General features: G+C 37.0%; 11 protein-coding genes across 11 annotated transcripts; 6 read left to right on the forward strand and 5 right to left on the reverse strand.

The window, feature by feature from the left end:
• Positions 1-31: 31 nt before the first annotated feature.
• Positions 32-1,177, reverse strand: PTC8 (Ptc8p; the record flags this gene model as incomplete). The annotated part of the gene is made up of 1 exon (XM_062956277.1): positions 32-1,177. The coding sequence occupies one exon, from the start codon at positions 1,175-1,177 to the stop codon at positions 32-34; it is 1,146 nt and encodes a 381-aa protein (XP_062812796.1).
• Positions 1,178-1,546: 369 nt separating this feature from the next.
• On the reverse strand, positions 1,547-6,208 carry ARO1 (Aro1p; the record flags this gene model as incomplete). The annotated part of the gene is made up of 1 exon (XM_062956278.1): positions 1,547-6,208. The coding sequence occupies one exon, from the start codon at positions 6,206-6,208 to the stop codon at positions 1,547-1,549; it is 4,662 nt and encodes a 1,553-aa protein (XP_062812797.1).
• A 197-nt stretch (positions 6,209-6,405) lies between these two features.
• PRCAT00006151001 (tRNA adenylyltransferase) lies at positions 6,406-8,151 on the reverse strand (the record flags this gene model as incomplete). Its single annotated transcript, XM_062956279.1, has 1 exon — positions 6,406-8,151. One exon carries the CDS (start codon positions 8,149-8,151, stop codon positions 6,406-6,408), a length of 1,746 nt encoding a protein of 581 aa, XP_062812798.1.
• Positions 8,152-8,497: 346 nt separating this feature from the next.
• PRCAT00006152001 (uncharacterized protein) lies at positions 8,498-9,412 on the forward strand (the record flags this gene model as incomplete). Its single annotated transcript, XM_062956280.1, has 1 exon — positions 8,498-9,412. One exon carries the CDS (start codon positions 8,498-8,500, stop codon positions 9,410-9,412), a length of 915 nt encoding a protein of 304 aa, XP_062812799.1.
• Positions 9,413-9,939: 527 nt separating this feature from the next.
• On the reverse strand, positions 9,940-10,467 carry PRCAT00006153001 (uncharacterized protein; the record flags this gene model as incomplete). Its single annotated transcript, XM_062956281.1, has 1 exon — positions 9,940-10,467. The coding sequence occupies one exon, from the start codon at positions 10,465-10,467 to the stop codon at positions 9,940-9,942; it is 528 nt and encodes a 175-aa protein (XP_062812800.1).
• A 100-nt stretch (positions 10,468-10,567) lies between these two features.
• Positions 10,568-11,254, forward strand: PRCAT00006154001 (uncharacterized protein; the record flags this gene model as incomplete). Its single annotated transcript, XM_062956282.1, has 1 exon — positions 10,568-11,254. One exon carries the CDS (start codon positions 10,568-10,570, stop codon positions 11,252-11,254), a length of 687 nt encoding a protein of 228 aa, XP_062812801.1.
• Positions 11,255-11,968: 714 nt separating this feature from the next.
• PRCAT00006155001 (uncharacterized protein) lies at positions 11,969-12,070 on the reverse strand (the record flags this gene model as incomplete). Its single annotated transcript, XM_062956283.1, has 1 exon — positions 11,969-12,070. The coding sequence occupies one exon, from the start codon at positions 12,068-12,070 to the stop codon at positions 11,969-11,971; it is 102 nt and encodes a 33-aa protein (XP_062812802.1).
• Positions 12,071-12,401: 331 nt separating this feature from the next.
• Positions 12,402-15,269, forward strand: AGE1 (Age1p; the record flags this gene model as incomplete). Its single annotated transcript, XM_062956284.1, has 1 exon — positions 12,402-15,269. One exon carries the CDS (start codon positions 12,402-12,404, stop codon positions 15,267-15,269), a length of 2,868 nt encoding a protein of 955 aa, XP_062812803.1.
• A 354-nt stretch (positions 15,270-15,623) lies between these two features.
• PRCAT00006157001 (putative serine/threonine protein kinase) lies at positions 15,624-17,093 on the forward strand (the record flags this gene model as incomplete). Its single annotated transcript, XM_062956285.1, has 1 exon — positions 15,624-17,093. One exon carries the CDS (start codon positions 15,624-15,626, stop codon positions 17,091-17,093), a length of 1,470 nt encoding a protein of 489 aa, XP_062812804.1.
• A 421-nt stretch (positions 17,094-17,514) lies between these two features.
• On the forward strand, positions 17,515-20,340 carry PRCAT00006158001 (uncharacterized protein; the record flags this gene model as incomplete). The annotated part of the gene is made up of 1 exon (XM_062956286.1): positions 17,515-20,340. One exon carries the CDS (start codon positions 17,515-17,517, stop codon positions 20,338-20,340), a length of 2,826 nt encoding a protein of 941 aa, XP_062812805.1.
• A 222-nt stretch (positions 20,341-20,562) lies between these two features.
• On the forward strand, positions 20,563-24,114 carry PRCAT00006159001 (uncharacterized protein; the record flags this gene model as incomplete). The annotated part of the gene is made up of 1 exon (XM_062956288.1): positions 20,563-24,114. The coding sequence occupies one exon, from the start codon at positions 20,563-20,565 to the stop codon at positions 24,112-24,114; it is 3,552 nt and encodes a 1,183-aa protein (XP_062812806.1).
• Between the last annotated feature and the right edge of the window lie 53 nt (positions 24,115-24,167).

Here is a 24,167-nt window from a genome sequence, read left to right on the forward strand (position 1 = left end):
TAATTTAACCATAATACCTTCTCTTTATTTCCTATTTAAAACCTTTATTAGATGCCACCCTTGCGACACAAATGGACATATCGTCTAATTTCCCACCAGTACTAACATTTTTCCCATATTTATTCGGCAAAGAATTTACTCTCTCATTATAGGGTGTGTAGGCGTAGTCATCGAAGCCGATTTCCTTGGCTTTCAATAACAATTTGTTGGCAACTGCTTTCAAGTTGTCCTTTTTGATACTCAAATATTCATCGATGTAATGCACTATCTCCCATTCGTACAAATTATCTGATATTCCATCAGAACATACGACAATTATATCATCCACTTCTAATTTGATCGAATCAACCCATGCTATATCTGAAGGCAAGACATTCAAAGTTTGCGTTCCAATTTGCTGTGGACATAAGCTTGATATCAATTGCTCTTCATTTGTTTTTATGATTTCGCCATCACGAATAATATACATTTTTGAATCACCAATACTTATCATCTTGAGATATTCCCCACTCAACATTCCCATAATCAAGGTTGAAGATCCTCTAAAATTCTGAACATCCATCAAATGAGAAGTATGCAAGTACGAATCATCCAACACCTGATCAATATCTCTTTTATTCAAATGGTGTGGTGTGTGATTGAGCTTGTATTCGGTCATGAGTCTACTCAAGGTCTCCAACATCGACCTTGCCCACAAACCAGAGCTGCAATTCTCACCTTTACCTTCCCAACCAGAAACTCCATCTGCTACAGCCAAAACTGTAGGGGACACCAACATGGCATCATCGCCTGCCTTGATAGACAATGTATCAGAGGGCGAACCATGAGGTCTTCTCCTTGGTAACAAGGAGTTGAGCAGCGCAGGATCTGTCAAGTCCGATAAAGAATGAACTAATGGAGAAGATCTATCACTGTGGAATGCAAATGAACTATAGCCAACTTCAAATTTATATTTGTCATTACTAATCTGCTTCATCTGTTCTTTAGTAAGAACAGGAAACTGAATATATGGATTCAAATCTGGTTCTTCCCTCACCGCCTTTCTTTGAGGCATGAAATAACTACTAGCGCCTCCAAAAAGCCCTCGACTGCTCTCTAACGCCACAGACCGCTTGTTGCTCCTAAAAGCTAGTTCAACTTTGCCTAGCATGGCACCAATCTGCTTACCTAGGCTCATTATACAATAATTTATATATATAAAGCCCTGCAAAAAGATATATAAGTTAAGCTATCAAAGGAAAACTTTACAAATATACTTTTTGGGCAACAAAAACACGTAAAGAGCTTAAATCATTGGTTTTATATTAATCTATTTTTTCTCCTCTTTTTTTTTTTTTTTTTTTTTGCGATGCGGAAAAATTCGGAGTTCGGAGTCTGCTACAGCCTGGTTTTTCCGTCGATGAGCTAAATATGTACATCTAGATAAGCAAAATTTTAAGTATAGGGCTAAGTAAAGGGCAGAATATCAGATAAGATATTCTAGGCTGCCTTAATTGTCTAATTAAAACAATTAAAATCAGCTGGAAACCATAAAGGTTTAGACAGGTTATTCATTTACCACAGCACTATGAATTACTTCGAATGGAGGGAAGAAGGATGTATGGATGCGAAATTGCTTCTCTCCTTGATTCACCAACATTTCTATTCCAGGGACAACCTTCCAATTGTATTTTTCATGAGCTAACTTCATTATGGGAGTAACTCTAGGTTTATAGGCGGCATCCAATAAAGTAGGAGTGAAAAGGGCCGCACTACCTCCCTGCAACAATGGCTGCAATTTAGACAAAACGACTTCATCGATAGGTTTGGCAGCAGGGATACAAGACACCGCAAGGGAGACAGGTTCTGCATTAGAGGCTTCCTCAAATGTTTCTAAGATATGGATATTGAAGTCAGAAGGAAGGGTATCTTTGACTTCCTGGAGCTTTGATGAGGTTCTGTTGATCATATAGATTTTTTTGCAACCCATCCGGTAGAGTGCATACGCCGCTGCTCTCGAAGTACCACCAGCACCAACTATAAGCCCATTAACGTTAGAACGATCCTCCGTTGGGACTCCGAATCTAGAAAAGGAGTTTGCAATGCCAACCCAATCTGTGTTATCGCCATATATCTTTCCATTTTTCAAATGAACTGTGTTAACAGCACCGATCAATTTAGCTGCATCGGAGAGAACATCCACATATTTCATGATATCCAATTTCAAAGGCATTGTGACGGCTAATCCACCAAATTTAGGATGTTTGATCAATTTTTCATAGACTTCTTTAGCATCAGAAGATTCAAATCTGTCAAATGTGTATGGTAATCTTAATTTGGCATAACCTGCGTTATGTAATTGAGGTGATCGCGAGTGCTCTATTGGAGATCCTACTACCCAAAACTTCTTTTCAGAAAGCGCACCTACCTCAAAGAGTACTTCGTCAATCTGAGGAAGTGTCAATTGACCAGCTGCGGCTTTAAAAGGTAAGGCATCGTGGGTAACTGGAGTCAACACTTTGTTCAATGCTCTCGATAACTTCCCTACTTCTCCCATGTTGATGGCTATAAGTGGTTTTGAAGTGTGAGCCGATCTGAATGTTTCCAAGTCCAAGTTATCTTGAAATACCAGCGCAAGACCAACTAGCTTTACAATATCGACTTCCAACGATACTGCCTTTTCATATTTACTATTCCACTCTGCATCAGTCCACTTGATGTTTCCAGTAACATCGTGATGAGATCCAATTATGCTCGTGTAACCCCTATTATCTAAGATTTTATCAATTATATCTTGAGGATATGTAAGTTGAAGATCCAAGATTTCAACTCCGAGCTTGAGACCTAGTAAAAGGATCTCTTCAATTTTTTCAGTCTCTTCATCTGGGAATCTTCCACCTTGAGAAACTGTTCTGACAGTAAATACTATAGGAAGATCAATATACTTCCTTAAAAGAGAAACTTGTCCTGCAACAAAAGTCTTACTATAGTCTTTCAAGAGATCCACCCTCAACTCAACTGCATTACAACCTATAGCTACCTCTTCTAGAACATCAACTGCATCAGCTAAGTCCTGATAAGTTAAGCTAATGAAAGCACTTCTACTGGGAACTTCAAACTTGGTGATACCAGTGATTGTCTTTAAGAAGCGTATAAATGTTGATCTCAAAATTTGAAACTCTTTTTCATCAGAACAGTGGGAAGAATAAAAGTGATAATTAGAACATTCGTGATACCACTTCTCTCTCCTCTTCCAAACATCCATGATTTCATCAAAATATGCTGGACGAGAAGCATCCGATGATAAGAATGCAACGGTTTCGTCTAAGTCTCTGTGAAGATGTAAAACAATACCCCCACTCTTGACATAGTCTTTGAGCAATTGCCTAGAGTGTTCTGTCTCGACGATTCCTCCCCCAGTTGAAAGAATATACCTTCTACCATACTTTTGAAATGCTTCCTTTGCAATCTCGCTCTCGTATTCACGAAATGTTTCCCAGCCCTTTTCTTTGATGAGGTCCTTTATACTCATGTTGATCTTCTCTTCAAGAAGTTCATCAAGATCGAAAAATTCATATTCAAGGAATGCAGCCATCCATTTAGACAATGTAGTCTTGCCTGCTGCGCGCATACCGATAACAATGATACTTCTATCGCCATGAGGGTCTTTCACTTCTTCAGGTGGTTCATAGCCGTCAAGTGTGACATTGAATTTTGAATGCAAAATGTCCCACCATCCGGGCCAAGTTTTACCAGTTGTTGATCTTTCTCTAATCAAGACAGGCTGCTTACATAAACCTGCCAACAAAGAAAGTGACATTGCAACTCTGTGATCATCATAAGAATCAATTCCTCTATCTTTGATGGACGGAGTGACTAAATTCTTATAAGAAATCCCGTGAATTTCAATACCATCAGGTAACTCGTTAGCTAAAACACCAAATTTTGACAATTCTGTCACCATAGCAGCAATACGATTACACTCTTTTACTCTTTGGTTTGCGATTCCAGTAATTGATGTCGACTGCGAGCTATCTGCTACAGCTGCAACAACCGCAGCGGTCAAAAACGCATCAGTCATTGGCTCCATATCTACATGAGGTAATGGTTTTAATTGCCCCATCGGGGGACCATTCACAGTTGTGGAAGTGGCTGTCTGAACCACTTTACAGCCCATTGGTTCTAACACATCAATCGCAAACCGTGCATCACCTTGTAAAGAGGATGATCCTATACTTGGAACAGTACACGATGTACCTGTCATAGCAGCGAAGGCTAATGGATAAGTTGCTGAAGATGCATCAGATTCAATAATATATTCAGACGGGTTGGTGTAACTACCCTTTGGAATACGATAAGTGTGTTCTTCTGTTGTAGATTTCTCAACCTCAATTCCAAAGGATTTCATCATTGCAATTGTCATATCGATATAAAGCTGTGAAATCGGTTTTCCTCCTACCAAGGAAAGAGTGACGGGGTTCTTGGCATATGGTGCACACATAAGAATCGAAGAGACATATTGCGAGGAAACGGTGGCAGCAAGCTCTATTCTACCTCCGTTGAGACCTCTTCCAGCTTCAACCTTCAAAGGCAAAGAGCCATCAGACTTAAGATAATCAATATGCAAACCATTATATCTTAATGCATCTACTAATGGGCCAATTGGCCTTTCTTGCATCCTTGCATTACCAGTTAGCACAACATAGTCCTTTGATTTGGGATTTTTTTCAACTAACGATACGACCGTGGTTAAAAATCTTGATGCTGTTCCAGCATTACCAAGATACAATTCTTCATCACATGTCTGCAATTTTCCACCATTACCAGAAACAACAATTGTTGCTCCATTATCCTCAGTGGATACTGAAGCACCCTTTAAAGCGGAAATAGCATCAAGCATATGTTTTGTATCTGCAGAATGTAATAGATTAGTTATTCTAACAGTGCCCGTTCCCAAAGCCGCCATTACCAAGGCCCTATTTGAGATTGATTTCGAACCGGGAGGAATAACGACGTTCGTGGTTGGTGTTGAGTTTGGATCAAAAGGGTGAACCAAAACTTCATCAGTTAAGACAAATCCTAAATCTTGCTTAGAGACTTGATGTGCCTTAAGCTGATAGCACTTGCCTATGCATTCCAATATGACGCATCTGATTTTACTTCCATCGTTCTTTTTATCAATTGACATTTTATCTAATAAAACTGGTAACTTTACATTACGACGCTTCCTTCCAACCTTTTTTAAAAATGCTGGATCATCTATTGAGACAGGTAGACCGTATGCGGTAAGGCACTTTGATAATCTAGCAACTGCATCGGGAGCCAAGACACCAAGGTATCTTGCCAATTCTGCTTCCTTAATCATACCAATAGATACACATTCACCATGTAATGCTTCTGGTGTTAGTATAGCTTCAATGGCATGTCCAATAGTATGACCAAAGTTGAGTAAGTTTCTTAATCCAGATTCCTTTTCATCTGAAGAGACAACAGAAGCTTTCACTCTGATTGACTCCAAAACAGTTTTCACAATATCATCTTTGATCAGTGATATATCTAAAGAGCTTGAATTAACTACAGATGAAAAAATTTTTGAAAAATTTTCTAATCTGCTAAACTCCTCTTCATTCCAAATTGCTGCTGTTTTCACAACCTCGGCCATTCCATTAATAAATTGTCTAGTAGGTAACGTTTCCAAGAAAGAAATATCTACGAAGACATATTCTGGCTGGTGAAATGCCCCAATAAAGTTTTTACCCATTGGTGTATCTATTGCTGTCTTTCCTCCGATAGAAGAATCAACCATTGCTAAAAGACTTGTAGGAACTTGGATAACTCGCACTCCTCTCATGAATGTAGCAGCCACAAACCCAATCATGTCACCTATAACCCCTCCTCCTACAGCTATTATGACAGTGTCTCTAGTGCAACCCTTCAGCAATAAGAAATCTTCCACCTCGGCCTTAGTCTTTCTGTTCTTATTATCTTCACCTGGCAGAATAAAATATGTTAGTATTCTTGACTCAGGTCTCTTCAACTGCAATTTCTTCTCGAACTTTGCAACTAAGTTCTTAAATGGTTCAGTCTTTTGTATATGGGCGTCAGTAATAAACACATATGTTGAAGATGCCTTATGGACAATAATTTCTTCGACCATATGGTCTTGGAGCTCATATCCTACATGGATACTTTCACGCCCCAAAATTGATACCTTTTGAACATCTGTCATTGCCTTTAAAGTATCACCCTCCTTTAAGCAACCTTCTCGACTAAGAACGTTAACGTTTAGAGTATATATTTGAGTCTGAAAAATTCTGAAAATTTTTGTGGAGCCAAAATGCTACTGACTCATATCTTTTAGCATATCAGCCAATGCGCACTACTTACAAATGAGAATAATGATATTTTATAAATGTCGTAGCCTATTTACACTATATAGTTATGAATAATCAGCTTAATATAGTCCAAACACTCCTCCTGAGAGCCCTGTGGATTATCCAATTGCCAAATTAAAATTTCAGTGGTTATTTTACCGGTCCAAGGACCTGGTTTCATTTGCAATTTGGTGCTCAAAGTTTTCCCATCGATAAGAGGTTTCAATTCACTGACATTAGACAAGTCAAGAGAATAAATCCTATCAAGAAGAGAGTCGTAGCCCTTTATAAAAGGTATGATTTCGCTGTTGTATTCACTTTGGGATTTTTCTATTGGTTGTGGAACTTCGTCATAACTGCTCTCAGGCTGCGAAATCGACTCAAGCACATCTATGAAACAGTTGCATACGATGTCTAAATTTAAATAGGAACCAAATTTGCGCAAATAAAGACCCAACTTGGATCTTTCCACAGATTCCGGATTATGTAGCGCTTGATTCATTAGTTCTTTTGAGTCATTGTGTTCTTGCAAAATTGTCGAGACAGGGTCAAAATCCCCCTTCCCAAATCTTAGACCCTCTTTGATAAATAATTCAGGTGCAGAGTTGAGAATGTGTTTACGCTTAGGGTTCGATACAATCCGAATTGCACCATATTTCTCCAATATTGCGGACAACCAAAAGAGCTTTTGTGACTTTGTGTGAGACATTATATCATGGTACAAAGCAGAAAAGCGTGGGAAACGTTCGTCTGATTGGAGAATTTCTTCAAATGCATTAGAAAGGTTGGTTGTATTGCGAATATGGATGCTGAGGTTCTTCAGAGTAACTTCCAATTCATTCAAAACATGTTGATCGTTAATTTTGGAAATAGTTTCAGTTAGCGTGCCAAAACTGAATACACTTTCTGACAATTTTACGTAACTTATCAAATTTAAGCCGTATTTGGGATTTGGACCCGAGAGGATTTTGTCCAACTCAACACCAACACGTTCTCTACTGATTTTATGTATTAATGCATCTTTAATACCTGGATTGGCCATTGCTGCTAACGTTTCTTTCTCAATTATGAAATTGAATCTGCTTGCAAATCTGATTAATCTCAATACCCTCAATGGGTCATCTAAGAAAGTCTTGAGTGGTTGCAATGGTGTACGCAAAATTCCGTTTTTTAAGTCCTCTTTTCCAAAACCCGTGAAATCTTCTATTTTGCTTTCATTCAAGTTATAGAATAGAGCATTCAAAGTGGCATCTCTTCTCAAAGCATCTTCCTCTGCTGTACCACACTCTATTATAGGTACTCTGCTATCCGCGGTGTAGTGCTCACATCTCAAGTTTACAAAGTCGATATCTAATCCAAACAACTTAGTAGTACACGTTTCCAAGTGTTTTGATTTCTCGGGATTCTTTTTTATGAGATGAGTTGCCTTCATCAGAAGCTCAGGCCTTTCCTTATTGACATATTCATGTAACTTCGAGGCAAACTCTTCACCCAGCATTTCATTAATAGCTATATCAAGATCATTACTTTCTTTGCCTAATAGCTTATCTCTCACCCATCCACCTGTTATTCTCAACACTAAGTTGTTGGTTTTATTTTGATTGTTGTATTTATTGCAAAACTCTACAAGTAAATCACGGATGCTCAGTTCTGTTTCGTTTAATGTGATGGGCTCTTTCACCTCTTTCATCATATTAATAGTACTAGTAAGCCTTTTCGACGCAATATTAACAAAAGGTACCGACTGTGACCTAAATAAATATCTTCCCTGAAGTCTAATTGCTAAAAATATGCTCATTGACTATGGATCTATTACTCATCTCGTATTTTGACCACTTTTTTTTTTTTCGCTAAATATCATATACATTGTAAAGAAATAGCAGTCCATTATAAGAAGGCTCTTTATGCCATTGACAGTCGCAACACCAATGAAAGGACTTTGAAGATCCTAAGAGTCATAGAGAAGCCTATGGTTTTTAAAGATTTTAAAAATTCTTCTATTGGGTTTTTGAGCTTCGTATCAGAGAGGTGTCTGGGATGATTGAAGAATTCGATATCCCGAAGCATTTTCAAATGATTTCACGTACCCGATATTTTAAAGCATTTGCATAGATTTCGTTAAAATAGAGATTGATAAGAACTTGATGATAGTCAATTTGGAGGAGGTGATAAATGCTCAGAGACTTCTGGAAAAAAGGTTCCAAGAAAGCTTGAAACAAGTTGAAGAACGATTTCAAGAACGCCTAGAAAAGCTAGAGGAAAGAACCAATGAAATTATTTATTCTCAAAAAGAAATGAAAGATGTTGAATTTAAGCAAACACTAACTGTCGAATACCTTGGAGAGCTGGACCCTGAGTTGGTTCAAGCTTTCTTGAGTTGTGTTTCATGTGCTCAAAGGTTCAATAATTGGGATGACATAGCTACGATTAACTATTTAAAGTGCCATCTTTCTGGAAATGCATTGTTATGGTTTGAGCAAACAATTAGTCTTGAAGAAGGCAACATAACTTTTAATGAGGTGCAAGAAAGACTCAGGGAGAAATTCGAGAAGAAAGATGATATATCAGATGCTTTCTCAAAGTTGGTTCACCTTAAATACGACGCAAAAAACCCTAAACAAAGTTTGAGTCAATTTAAAGATAATATGAATGTCTTAGTGACTCAAGGATTGCCGGATAATGTTGCTCTTGAGTGGTTTCTATCAAACTTTGCCAGTTTAATTGAAGCTAATACTTTTACTAAGGAGCCCCAGTCACTTGAAGAAGCCTATGAAACCTATGAAGCCGCAATGGAAAAAAGGGTACAAGCTGATCCTTGTGGTAGTCCCAATGCTTCTTCAATAAAGAACTGCGATTCTAAAAGCAACTTGCGAACGGCATCAAAGAATGACAAGTTTTCTTTATTTTCACGTTACTTTCTCCTCTCTATGATATATATTTTTGCAGCTGTTCTCGGCTTCATTGCCTTCGTCACAATCATTGCCATTGTTACCTTCTGGGGTGACAAACTCATTGAAAATCTCCTTCGTTTTCTTATTAGAATTGGTTGGATCGGGTGACTGAGGTCAATGGTTTGGTTAATTTTTGAATCTTCAACTTTGAAAAGATATAGTTAAGAATATGAGGTTTATGATAAGGATTGACAAAAAATTGAAATCTATGATGATAAGGGAGAATCAAAGAATTTTCCTGTCAAATAAATGGATCTACCTGTGTTGTAGTGAAAGTTTCTCTTTCTAATAAACAGCTGCATAACCGGTAGTTAAATAAAAGCTCACTTTCACTTAAATCGAGCCCAATTTCTGCGAATATTAAGCTTAACCCAAAACAATCCGATCCAAGACCCATGCTAGTGAGCAGAAATAAGGATCTTTCAGTTGTCAACGCTACAATTTAAAAAGAATTTATTGTTTCCAGTTTCAATAATGGATGTTCAAATTATAAGCAGTGAGAAAGCTAAATAGTTAAAAAAGTATGAAAAGATCAATCTTGACTTGAGAAAAGTCAAGAAGTGAGGTCTAGTTAGAGAACCTTAAATGTTGAAGGCACTCGTAAATAAATGGATAAAAATTGATTGCATCAAATATTAGTTTGTTACGTCTTGCTCATAAATATTTCTTGCGACAACTAAAGTCTTCTCCCAATTACTCAAATCTTCAGCTTCCTTGCTTTCCTTTTTTTCAAATGAAGAACAGAATTCGTTGATTATACTAATAAATATATCTTTAACATACTCGACGTCTCCCATTTCGTACTCTTGAATTCCTAGTCTTTTTTCAACATGTATAACTGTATCTTGAATAATCTCATCCCAAATTAATAGGCCCTTTTCAGACTCATCAGCGAAACGGAAAGGTCTCTTATCAATAACATTCATAACTAACTCTTTTTCCATTACTTGCGATGATGATTTATACAAAAGAGTATAATAAGTTATTTCAATAACAAATAACACATATAAAGCAATCGCATAACTCTTAAATTCTAGAAAACAGAAAATTAAGATAAAAGGGAAACTTCTAATGTTAAAGTTCTTATAGTAATACTTTAAAGTATACATCGCTTCTATGATAAGACTATCTCTGTTTAAAGGGAAATCTGTAATCCTTCTCATTTTAGGTCACTATTGTGGTACGCGCACGTCATTTCTATGAACTCTATATTATTAGAAGGGAAAAAAAAAGGGTGACAATAAATATTACAAAATCCATACAATGTTATCGTTAGAAAAGAGTATATTTGCATTAAAGATCGTTGGATGTATATTCACCTCGGTCATTATAGCTGAAATAGCACTAGCTCAATGTGATATTTTGAAAGTGGATGATTTAGTTATTGGGATCGAGATTGTTTTTGGCACTGTTTTAGCGAGTGCTATTGCAGGTTGCTATGGAATGCTATTTGACAAAATTTCTAATGAAATTATAATATCAGAAATTTTGGAAAAACGTCCATACAGGGAAACTTGCAAGGAAAAAGAGCTAGAACTTTGGGCTGATATCCTCGTCAACATTAAAGAGCAGCGCAGAAAACGTTTGTTTTTACTTTTCTCCCCTAAAATATCCATTTATGGTTTAGAGGCTCGGTTCCAAAGCTTGATATTGCAGATTGATAGAAAGTTGAAAGGAGTATATAGAGATGTAAATGTCGAAGAGATAGATGGACTTGATGGACTATTAGTTTCTGCTAAGGAAGTATACGAAGAAGATTCTAATGATTATTATAATAAAAAGGTTTTCAATAAGCATTGGTCGAAGCATGGGGATTTGCTGTTTGCTCCAATTCTCAAAAAGAGCAAATATTCCAGTCGAAAATCATTAACGAATGCATTAGAGAAAGCTTTAATCGTCTTATTTTATGCAGGTTTATGCTTTACTTTATACTATAACCATGGTAAATAGTAAATAGTAAATAGTAAATCTTAAGCTCCTTTCAAGCTTTTACTGGCATAACGGTCTAGTCAGCCTCCAAAATCATGGACAGAAGACCAATTGATTATTACTCTCTCAACAATAACTGGAAAAAAATCAACCTGTACAAGAAATCGCCTTTGGGTGCTATATAGGGCTACAGACAAATTTTATTCGAGAATTTTTAGGAGTAGTTTCCTTTGACCAGAACCTCAATGGGGAGGAGCTTAGCTGCCGTGAATATTTTAGGAAGTATGTCATCTGGCTAGTGATGGCATTGCCATGATTTGAACAAAGAAAACTGTCATTGCACAAAATGACATTGGTGCTTCTATCGGATGCTGTTGAATAACCGAGCTTTTTTCAATATCAGTAGAATGCATCATTACCTACAGAAACTTTCACTTCTGATAGGATATATTTATGGGGTTGAAACTGACAGCTTTCATATAAGACGCTTGCTAATAAGTTCGTGCTTATATAACAAGTTATGGCAAATATAAGCAGTAATTATTATGTATACATAAATGAAGTGTGATAAACACATCTCCAGTATTGAACGAAACATGGCTTGGAGTGCATTACAGTAGCTCCGTATTGACATACCCTCAATTTATAAATTTTTGAAGAAAGGCCTGCGTAGCGTAATGGTTAACGCGTTTGACTTCTAATCAAAAGATTGCGGGTTCGACTCCCGCCGTGGGTTCATGGATGCGGTTTTAGCTCAGTTGGGAGAGCGTCAGACTGAAGTTCAACTCCAGTCACAGTTAATCTGAAGGTCCTGTGTTCGATCCACAGAAATCGCATTTAATTTTTTCAAATCGTCTTTTTTTACGCAGTGTTCTTCGTGATAGCTTGTAGCTTTCTAGGATAGTCATTTTCACACATTCATACACATACACAAACGCTCTTTTTCCTCTCTTATGTAGCTCTTATTAAGAAATTTGCAGTTTCCAACTGAAGTCAACTACTTCAAGAGATCTTCCTTTAAACTCAGTCCACGTCAAAGATCAAGTATAGCTTTATCTTAAAATTTTGTCTTTGTGTCACTGTTTGTAATTATACGAATATATGCTACAGGATTGTTTTGAATATCTAACAGTTCAGGGAGAGTGTGTGGATTGTCTAGGGTTATAACATGGACACGGTTTTGGGATTGTCTCTTCCTTATATGGAACGAGCCGGAACCAATGTGTCTCTTAAAAAGATTATACTTGCAGATCAGCAAGATCTTACTCGATATACTATTGAATTGAATGAACATAAACGATGTTCATCTATAATAAAAAGTTATAGCAAAAGCGGAGAAGAAATCAAGGAGCCAGTAGAATTTATTGAGAATCAAATTCTTGAAGAGAAAAAGCGATCAAATGTGCCATTATTGATTAAATTGCCATCTTCTCATAAGAAAATCAAATTTAATGTTTTAATAAAGCCCGTAGAGAATTACGAATCGAAGTCACTAATTATCTTAAAAGCAAAAGAAACTTTGGAGAATGTGCAATTGAGAAGCATATTGCACCAGGAATGCTATGCGCAAGGGGATATTGAAGTTTCGAAATTGTCGTACTCAACTTTGCCTGTTAACAGAACTAATAAAGATTTTCAAAAAATAATCGTAAACGACAGTTTTAATTCTACCATGTTCAAAAATAAGAGAATAAATATCTCTTTATGGGAATATGATAATATAATTCAGGACTACAACTTCTTGTTTTCCTTCAGCCTCTGGATAAGTGAAGTTGCTAATGACCCTGAAGAATCTGGTCTTTCTCAACCCTCTGAAGACGATCGCTCTTCAAAAATGGAGCCAAAAACTAATAGAAGACATGTCAAACCTCTCAAAATATCAGACTATCGTAATGCTTTCAAGCTCGATATTGAGGATGGTCCTGAATTTAGAAAAGAGGTATCGTCTTACCAAGCACATTTACCAATATTTAAAAAGACATGTATGAATTTACTAGATGAATTGAGAAGTCTACAGTTATATTTGAAAAGGATGAGGAACACAAGAGTGAAGATAATAGAACATTCTCAGACTTTAGCTCGATTGCACTTCAATTCTTTATTGAATAAAATGGGCTTCATGAATGATTTTGACGATCAACTTAAACTGATATTTGACCCTTTTGAAAAAAACATTGACTTTTTCAGTAATAATGTTTGTAATGAAAAATTGCTTTCCAAAATATCTTCCAATTTGTCTAACACCGTCAGCAATGATGGTAGCGGTCCAAATGAGCTATTACATAGTAGAAAACATTTCGAAAACGGTTCGAAGGAATATTACAGTTGGCTCAATAAATATTTGTCAAATGAGAAGGAGAGGCCTGAGCTGAAACTATTGGCAAAAAGAAAAGCCTTCGAATTATCAAAACTTGATTATCTAAACCATTTGAATCTGGTTGTAAACAATCAATACTTCAATCAGCTTTTAGAGAATGTACTCAAGTTTAACGGCTTACCTTATAATGAAAAAGACAGAAGGGTTTTAGATTTCAAAATTTTTAGTGACCCAAAGCTCAGCCAAGATCTCTTGGATGATAATTACAAAATTTACTTGAATGTGCTTTCAAGATTTAATAGTCAGAAATTTCAATTCAGGCAAATGATTGAGGCAAGTCAATCGAATGAGGAATTAACCAATGTAATAAGATACAATGTATTGAACCAGACAGCTCCTTTATTAGAATGCGACACTGCCTCTAACGAAGACCCTATTTTAAGAAAGGATAATATAGATTTAATTTTCAGCAACTTACCCACTTACTTCACTGACTCTGCTCCAGTATCTCCTGCAAATGATGCCACTTCGGACATGTCAGGAATACTATATACCTTAGGTGGACAAGGTAAACAGGGATGGCACAAAGAATGGGTTGTTTTAAATAATGGGCAATTAATAGAATATTCTGATTGGAGAAAAGCTAAAGTTCAAATTAATAGACCAATAGAACTAGCACTTTCTAGCATAAAGCCAATGAATTATGAAAAGAGACAGCATTGTTTTGAAATTTTGACCTCAACTGGACATAAGCATGTTTTTCAAGCAATAAACGAGGATGAAAGGAATCAGTGGGTAAAAGCGTTGTATAAAGCAGGCCAAATTGTTGATACTTCTAGACTCAGAGAAACATATACCAATGCAACGAGGGCCAAACAATTGAATACGGATGCGCGTACTCAACTCAGCAGCTTAGTTACTGATTTATCTGAAAATCGGGTAATTGCACCGATTACACAAGATCAGTCACATTCACCTGTATCAATCTTCTCCAGGCCTCTTTTGTCAGAAAAGGATTACCTTAAACTTGTGAGATCAATAATAGATAGTGGAAATGACTGTTGCGTTGATTGCGGGAGCAGCGAATCCGTGGAGTGGGTATCGCTTAGCTTTCTTGTTTGCTTCTGCGTGAAGTGCTCCTCTTTCCATAGAAACTTGGGCTCACATATATCGAGGATAAAATCTTTGAAACTCGATAACTTCGACAATGAATCAGAAATGCTCCTTAATTATATCAACAATAATCAAGTCAATTCCTATCTAGAAGGAAACTTGATTGATGCAAAGCCAACGTCGAGTTCTTCTGATGATGAAAGGCTGACATTTATCACGAAAAAATATATAAATAAAAAATATCTTCAGCAAGTCGATAACCCAGATGACTTTTTAATAAAGTCAATTCAAAAGATTGACATGCCTAATATTTTGAGAGGTATAATTTCTGGAGGCAACACTAACATCAATGTGCAAATTAGTATTCACTCAAGCAATGTATCAAAAATCATTTCACTCTTTGAATACTCTTTAAGGAAGTTCATACAGATTGAGGATGGAGATCCTGATAATAGCAAAACCAAGAAGCTTTTTATTATTTCTGAATTATTAGTGCTAAATGGTTGTGATATTAAAGATATCACACAGTTGGATGAGGACATTGGGATTACCTCAGATGCTGTTGCTTATTATGAGACTAGGCGCTCTAAAATTACAGGTATGTAGTATTATATAGTGGATTCTCAAGATACGGCAATTAAACATGCCACTTTATGGTTTCTACCCCCCATAGGGAACAATTCTCTAATGTATGACTGTTAGCGATTCTCATATTTGTGGCTGCGAAAAACATTTGTGCCGCAATATTTTTTGATGAACCATTAAAAGGAAATTACCAAAATCGCACGGCAGTCTTTAGCTTGCTTCTACTAACTTCTAACTTATCGCACGGCTATTCATTCCTATTCAATTACTATCATTGATAATTAAAGAAGATCTTGAAATCTAGCTCGAACGATTAGCTCGGATACTTAATTCTTAAAGTTCCTATAAATTGATTGCTCAGCAAATTTTATTAAAATGTCTATTTTCAAGTATCAGTTTCAACTGTGTATTGGTAAAGGAAACTTTGGCGACGTTTACAAAGCAACAGAAGTGTCATCAAAAGCTTTGGTGGCTGTGAAGGTGATAAATCTCGACGAAACTAATGAAGACATTCAAGTTCTTATCCAAGAAATACAATTTCTCTCAAGATTGCATTCTCCATACATCACAAAATATATCGAGACTTTTATTAGTGACATGTCTATGTTCATTGTCATGGAGTACTGTGGTGGTGGTTCTTGTGCTGATTTATTGAAATTTTGCAAGAAACTACCGGAGGACGTGGTAGCTTATATTATTCGAGATGTCTTGAGAGGGCTAAACTATTTACATCAGGAAAAGAAAGTTCACAGAGATATTAAATCTGCTAATATTTTACTAACGGAAAAGGGAGAGATCAAGCTTGCCGATTTTGGTGTAAGTGGGGAGATAACGATGACACAATTGAAGCGGAACACATTTGTAGGGACACCTTTCTGGATGGCACCAGAGGTTATCACTAGAAGAAAGAGCGGCGGATACAACGAGAAAGCCGATATTTGGTCGACCGGTATAACGACTATTGAATTAGTGACCGGTTCACCTCCGTTATCCCAATATGATCCTATGAAAATTCTATTTGAGATTCCAAAGAACAAGCCTCCTATATTGACGGGCTACGATTTCAGTGAAAACATTAAGGATTTCGTCAAATATTGCTTACTTAAAGACCCTAGAAAGAGACCAAGCTCTGCGAAATTGTTACATCATCGATTCATCACCAGTGTTAAATCAAGTATAAACTTGGCTAAAATAATATCGCAGAAAAATGAGTGGTTTGAATTGCATAACAAGGCATCTAAGAAGCCGAGACATGACATATTTTCAAAGCCAGATAAGACGAACTCCATAAAATGGGACTTCAATACGTTTAAGTCATTTCATAGCTCAAAAATGCAGCAAACTCTTGTCAATTTGTACAAAGATGTTTCTCCATATTTTGACGAAAATTCCAACGAGAGCTTAGGATCCCCATTATCAGATAGCTCTCCCAATCCAATGGCAGATGATTCCCAAGTCGCATTAAAGTCAATTGCAAACTCTCCCATGTCATCACCTTTGGACCCATACGTCGACTTAGAGGGAAGAAAATCCATCAAACCATACCATCAAAAAGCGCACCAACAAAATACTCCCCATCCTCAAGTTACTGCTAAAGGAACCCTTGAGGAATCTCCTGGAAGTCCTGGAAATAGATCAGTGCATCCCTCAAATGGCCACCGCGTATCTAAAGGAGAGATCCTTTTCTACTGTCTCGAGCAGGTTTATATTAGAGGAAGAAGCGATACTACGAAGCGCACGGTCCACAGCTTGATCAATAATCTTCTAGAGTATGAAATGAATCAACCAGGGTTGAGTGAAGCTATCGTTGAGGAAGTACTTCAGTTCGGAAGTCCCCATGTATGATATGCAAAGCAATAAAAATCACCACTAATTTAGTAAATATGTGCCATAATGAGCACTTTAATATTTTTGCTTTGCATCTTGCTCCCCAAAGATCATCACGGTATCCTTAGTCTTTTATCTATAGAAGAATGCTCTTCGATTTAGTAATATCGATTTCAATCTCCTTTCTTTTTGTAGACTCGCATTTATGCATACTCTCCACGTTTATTATAGCGCAAGAGTTGCGCTCTTCATTTGTATCCAAGATTTTGCGATGGTGAATTTATGCCAATATAAGATTCGAGTACCGCGTTTTCGTGTTCCCGATAAGACCCTTAAAAAATCACCTTGTTGATTTTTACATCAACTCAATCACTACAAGAAGTCATCACTATAATAACAAAGAAAGTGTAAAGTGGTTATATAGATAGCAAGGACCACTATGACACTTGAGCTGTCATTCAACACCTTTCTTCATCCGCCTGAAACACCCAAAACTTCACGAAATATTGTCAACAAGGCAGGCCATGACAGGCTAGGAGTAGAGAGATTGGGACCAGGTATAACGCCACCTTTTAGTTTTGGACTAGGATTTCTGCCATCATTTCAATTTTCTTCTCCTCGTGGAGTAGGGACGTTTAATGCACTTTCACCTCAGAGGTTCTTTCAAACTTCAAGCAGCTTAAGCAAAGCAGTCAACGAAGGCCGTAATGTAGGCCATGAAGATCAAAGCAAAGGGAGCATCACACGTCAAAGCATCGGGAGTGAACCCAAGAACAACAAGGAAGATTCAGTTAGCGAAAAAGTTGAAGACTCTGTACTTTCGACACAACAAGAGAGTGATCGCATACGCCTGCAATCTTTGTCCTCAGAACCAGCTCAAAGTAAGCGAGACGTGTCCAACGAAACTACAAGCTCTAAGACCAATTCTATCGATATATGGTCTTCCTTGGGACAAGATAGTAGCCATACCTTTGATACAATTTACGAAAATGAACAAATGTCATTTTTGACACCGAAAAAGTTGCTCTTATCGAAGAGAAATTTAGAAGGTATACCAGGTTCAAAAGGAATCCCCGAGCTTTCAGAAGTGACCCTGACGCCCCAACAGCATGGCATAAGGGCTTTGAAAAGAGCAAGAATAGATTCTTTTGCGCCAGGTGTCACAGAATCACCCAACACTTCCATTGCATCACAAATCGAATCAGCTATAGAGTCTCCAGTAAATCGAAAACGTCCCACTTCTCAGAGTGTTTCAGAACCACTAGGAGATAAGGTATGGAATCGCGACTTAGATGATATACTTATACAGTCATACGTTAAATACACCCAGTTTTTGGGAGATTTGAGTCATGATTCAAGTGTATTGAAAAGCACATCACAAAATAAAGTGCTTTCAAGAATGCTTTTGCATAAAACAGGGATTTTGAGGACAGCAAAGCAAATATCATCAAGGTTGTTTCGGTTAAGCAAACTCAAGAAAGTAAAGAAAATGAAATTGAATATGAAAATGAGAATGGAGGACGAGAATATGGCTCATCCAAAAGCGGGTCTATTTGATGAATCTGATATAGGAAATGCGTCCTTTGAAAATATCTTACCGGAAAGTAATAATGAAACTGCCGACTCGGTTCTTGACAAAGAATTGGCTGTTTTATTATCATCACCAGTCTTGAAGGAAGAAAGTTTGGCTTCATCTCCTTTTGATGAAAAACAACCTAAACAACTTTATAAGTTGTCTCCCCAAGCTTATCAAGTTTCTTTCATCGATAGGCTTGACTCTCATTTATCTCATCAATTCATACAGTTAGAAAAAACTTCAAGCACATCTTTAGATAAGGTAGCTTTAAGAATAAAATTGAATGACTTTGTCGATATGAGAGACTCTAAAGACATTGCAAATGTTGTCACTAAGAAAAAGGTTCCTGTCTGGTGCGTGGAGAATAAATTACAGTTAGCGAATGATAATTTAGCTACATCAAATATGTCATTTACTGACACTGCAACTCGCATGAACTTATCGAGAGGCTCTTTTGAATCATTCATGAAAATAAATGTCAAGATCCCTGTTTCATCTAAGAAATCTGTCTTGAATTGGCATTGTATAAATAAAGTCTTTCGAGGGCAAAAGTTTTTATTTGAGACAACGAATATGATTAATGGTTATCCTAGCAGCAATGGATATGACTTAGAAATTCCATTTCTTAAACAATTTCTAGGAGGATACTTTACTTATTTGAATAATGGATCAGTCGAATCTAATTTGGATTTGTCTGTGGTACAAATAATATTTGAAAACAAGCATTCTTGTGACCCTGACTTTAACGAGAATGACTCAAATATCTTTGCATACATTCTTCATGGATTCAGCATTCCCAAAGATGAGGAAAAAACAGGATCAACAATTGAAATGGTGGATCTAATAGACGATGAAGATATAGACGATGACAATGCTACCGTTTTAGCAGTCTCATCACCATTCAGTTCGCCGTTTTCACGAAATCAAGATACAGATTTGAAGAAAATACGCAGAGATTCATCAACGCCGAGAAAGAATTCCGAAGGAGCTATACCAATCTTCAACGCCGATATTGTTCAAAAATTCAATCTTGGAATGCTAAGACATCAAATGCAAAATAATTATCAGAACCGAAATTCCAGTGACAGCCTGAATCTGAAACCCATTCATTCGTTGAACGATGTCGCTGGAAGATCTAAGAGACTGACGGTATCTATAGCCCCTGGTCCACAAAACAATCAAAGCCCACCACACATTAGTATATCAGCCCCCATACCACAGCTTTATGAGCCTGTGAAAATGTCGATTTCTCAGCATGTGTCTCCAGTCTTGCAAACTCCTCAAGGATTAATGTCAAGTAATGCAACAGAATTTACCCCATTCCAACAGCAGGTCCATCATGCGCAGCATCAGTATGTTTACAACAATGGAGTCTTACCTCCTTCGATGCTGAGACTCAGTGCAACTGGATTGTATTCGGCACCTGCTACTCAAACACAGTTTTTCCCGTCGGCACCGCCCAAGTCAATGGATATTCGACCACTTTCTCCCTCTACTAGAGAAGAAAAGGAGTATAAAGAGAACAAGGAAAACAGCAATCCCAAAGAAATCAAGTTTGGTCCGATCCTTGGCTATGATCCTTCGAAAGAGCTGAATCATATCTCTGTTGCAAAACACAATAAACCTTCAAAATCTGGTTTACATAGCTTCCCTTTAAATAATCAAGTCATGTACAAACCCAAGAAGTGAAAACAACATCCCTTATGTCTACCTTATATATGAATATATGCATTTTTACAAAGCACTTCATTTCTAGTTTAATAGTGTTCTATACAAAAGAGTTCATAGTAACACAAGTCGTATTTTAGGCGACCAAAACAAAGGGACCGGTAATTTTTACGGCAAACAAAGTCTTCATAATTTCACAGCACTGGGGCAATCAACGAAAAACTGCCCAGTAATACGTCAGTGATGGCTTCAGTAAACAGCTCGTCCCAGGAGATCCAGCCGGCCTCTCGACAGTTTAAATTGGTTTCTGTTAGTTTCAAGGAAGCAGCACTAGACTCTCCAAGTTTTCGAGCTACAGTAAACCATTTAGATATTCAAATTGATAATGTGGAAAAATGGCTTGTTGCCTTGTCTAGTTCTGTGAGGAAGATACCGAAATATGTAAAGGAGTTGCAGATGTTTTCCAATTCCTTTTTAGAGCATTTATTGCCAACATTTTTGCAAGAAGGGTTGATCGACCAAGAATATACCGTTGGGACTTTAAAGGATTCATTAGTTCAATTAAGAAAGCTTTGGAGAATAAGTTTAGAAGCTCTTAACGTTAACCCCCATGTCATCGAATCATTGTCTCATTCGGTATCTAGGAGCATTCATAAGTATAAGGAAATTAGAAAAAAATTTGAAGCCACACAGGAGAAATACGATACTTATTTGGCTATATTTGTAGCTACTCCTAAGGCAAAGGGCGCAGAGTCAGTGATAGAGGATGCTCGGCATTTGTTCGATGTTAGGAAGGAATATATCCATTGTTCACTCGAACTTATGCGGTCGTTGTCAGACTTGGGAAATTGTTTGGACAAGCACTTAGTTAAAATGATATTTAACGTCTGGACTACTAAAATGCATATTTTCAATGGTGATTTTGACTTTGTATCTGAGCAGGCTAAAAAGGTTCAAAGGGTACAAACGTGGTGTGATTATTATAATGGAACCATCGAAAAGATGTATAATGATATGCAAATGGCAAGAACTCAAATTGAGGAAAGTTCAATCAATCAGGTAATTCCGCCTACGAATCCTGATCTTTATAATATTTCTCTTATAGATTACCATTCCTTGAGAGATATCGATGAACCGAGTACAGAAAAGCATGGATATTTATTTATGAAAACTTGGATTGATAAATCCTCCAAACCGATTTGGGTGAAAAGATGGTCATTTATCAAAGGTGGTTTATTTGGCATGCTTTTACTTAGTCCCTCTCAAACTTTCGTCCAAGAGACCGACAAATTTGGTATACTATTGTGCCATGTTAAATACTCTCCTTCTGATGATAGAAGATATTGCTTCGAAGTGAAGACGGCAGACGTTAGCATCACTCTTCAAGCTGAGACTCTCTTCGAATTGAAATCCTGGCTAAAGGTATTTGAGAATGAGAAAAATAGAGTCATGCAAGAGACTACTGAGAGCATATTGAGGAGCGTATCTTCTGGAAGATACCCTCCAATAGTAATGGAATTTGCTTCAACAGCCAATACAACAGTCGACAGGGAAATTGTAAGTCAAAGAATTTTGAACGCTTCAGGTCAAATAGTCACATCGAGTAGATTATCTACTCACATAGAGAGAAATGAGAAGTATTTTCAGAAGCATATTTATTACCAAATTCCAACAATAAGACCACCTATAATGACAGATACAACAAAATCATCAATTATTGCCTATAGCTTCGCTGCTACCAATACACTTCCTACCGCGCTAACTGCTAATATTTGGGGTTCTGTGAACTGGGGACTCTATTACTTGCATACTCTGTTAGAAAGTGAAGAGGATATGAATGACGATGCGATTGATCAAGATTTAGTTGACAAGGACCTTAGTGGCTCACGGCTTTATCCTGATTATTATCCATATGAACTAGCTCCACTAGATATTCAGTTGAGAGCTCTTTTTGAAACCGCTGTTGACCCTGGTGAATATTGTTTACTTTCATTTAGATGCATTTGGGCTCCAAATTCAAGACAAGAATTGAGTGGAAGATGTTTTATAACAAGTAAGCATATTTACTTTTACATGCAAATATCCGGATTTGTTTCACTATATAAGGGGCTAGTCAGGCATCAGGTGGCAGTAGATTGTATTCATCAAAAAGACTTTGATTTATTAAAAATATTTTTCATTGAAGGGCTGCTTAAAGTGAAAGTGTTTATGGATGACGGCTTTTTAATAAAGCAAAAGATGATATATTTAATTAACAATAAGGCAAGCGAAAAGCCGAAGGGGCTCGAAGATTTGATTGGAGGGTTCAAACACATAGAGGAAGCTCACTATGAAAGTCTTTTAGAGAAGAGTGATGCTAACCGTAAGTCAATTGATTCGATCCTGAGAGCAGATGCAGATTTTAAGTCATCTTTTACGAATGCTAAATCAGGACCGTTTCTTGATAAATATAAAGTTGATTTCAGAGAGGAGGGAAGAAAGGTTTTCGAAAAAGTATACAATCTACCACCTAAGGCTCTATTTCACTCGTTTTTGGGCGATAATTCCATAATATTGAAGGTCAAATCACCATTAACAGCCCTAGATTCTTTGGTGAAAAAATCTTGGTCAGTGAAACCGAACGGACATATGCAAAGAAAAATAAATCTGAAGGTGACTTATGCCAGTGGGAAAAAAGGGACAATGCAATTGGAGCAAGTCATTGATAACATAGTTGAAAATGACTACTACACCTTTACGTATAAAAAATCATCTTTCCAACTTTTCGTAGGATCTTCTTTCACAGTCAAGTATAGAGTTGTCATTGTTGGTATATCTGGAAAACGGAGTAAGATCTATATCTATTCTAAAAGGGATTTCTCCAAATCGAGTATTTTTAACATGCTCATTGATGAAATTACGTATTATTTAGATGTGAATCAAATGAAAAATTTGGATAAGCAGCTTCAAGGAGTCGTTGATCAAATTGGAACTCATGGTATGATTGTGAAGGCAATATATTTTTATGGTAAGCTTAGTTACACGGATAAGTTTGAAGACGTTGACCTCCCAAAGCCTTTAAAGTTTGGGTTGGTAAATATTCTGGTGATATTGTTGAAGAAGTTCATACTTACATTTTTGTTCATACTCTCTTACGTCATTCAAATATTTGCAAATGGACTAATTACTTTTGTCCGGGGAGTCAGGATGAATCAAATTTTAATTTTGGTGCTCATGGGTTCAGTCTTTTTCAATTTTTATTTGGTAGGAAGGTCTACGCTTTCCTTTTGGACTGTGAGAAGTGCAGATAAAATTGCACATAAGTATTTCACGGCAGAGCCTCTAATGCTACAGCGTGCATTATACGCCAAAGAAACGCAGGATCTCATAGAAGAGAACTTTGGGCAAAAGCAGACGAACGTGTCACATAGTAGATGCTCACAAAGGTACAGGGAAATATCTTTTATTTTGAATTTCGATAGAACAGTAAGATGGACCGTTGACTACGCCGATGATAATACTAGAGAAGTTGCGAGAAGTCTCAGAATGGCTTTCCAAGAAGTTGGCATCAAAAGAAATGAACTTATTGTCAAACTAAACATGCTTAATTCAATGGAAAGGGAAATAGCGAATGGAGAGTGGAAAAATTGGTTATCTAGCGAAATATTAAGATGTGAGTATATCAAGGAAAATGTTGTTGAGTTCATTAATAACTCAGAATCTACTTCGGGTGATATTCAATCCGGAATAGACTCTATTCTTGAGTATTGTATGGGATGTTCAGAAGATTATAAGCGAGCTGCTGAGCTCCTTTAGAGTGTATATAAGAAAATTTCCTTAAGTAGTGCTTAATAGACATTAATACTAGA

Source organism: Priceomyces carsonii (assembly GCF_900007245.1).
Source record: "Priceomyces carsonii strain CBS4050 genome assembly, scaffold: Debaryomyces_carsonii_scaffold_7, whole genome shotgun sequence".
NCBI lineage: Eukaryota > Fungi > Ascomycota > Pichiomycetes > Serinales > Debaryomycetaceae > Priceomyces > Priceomyces carsonii.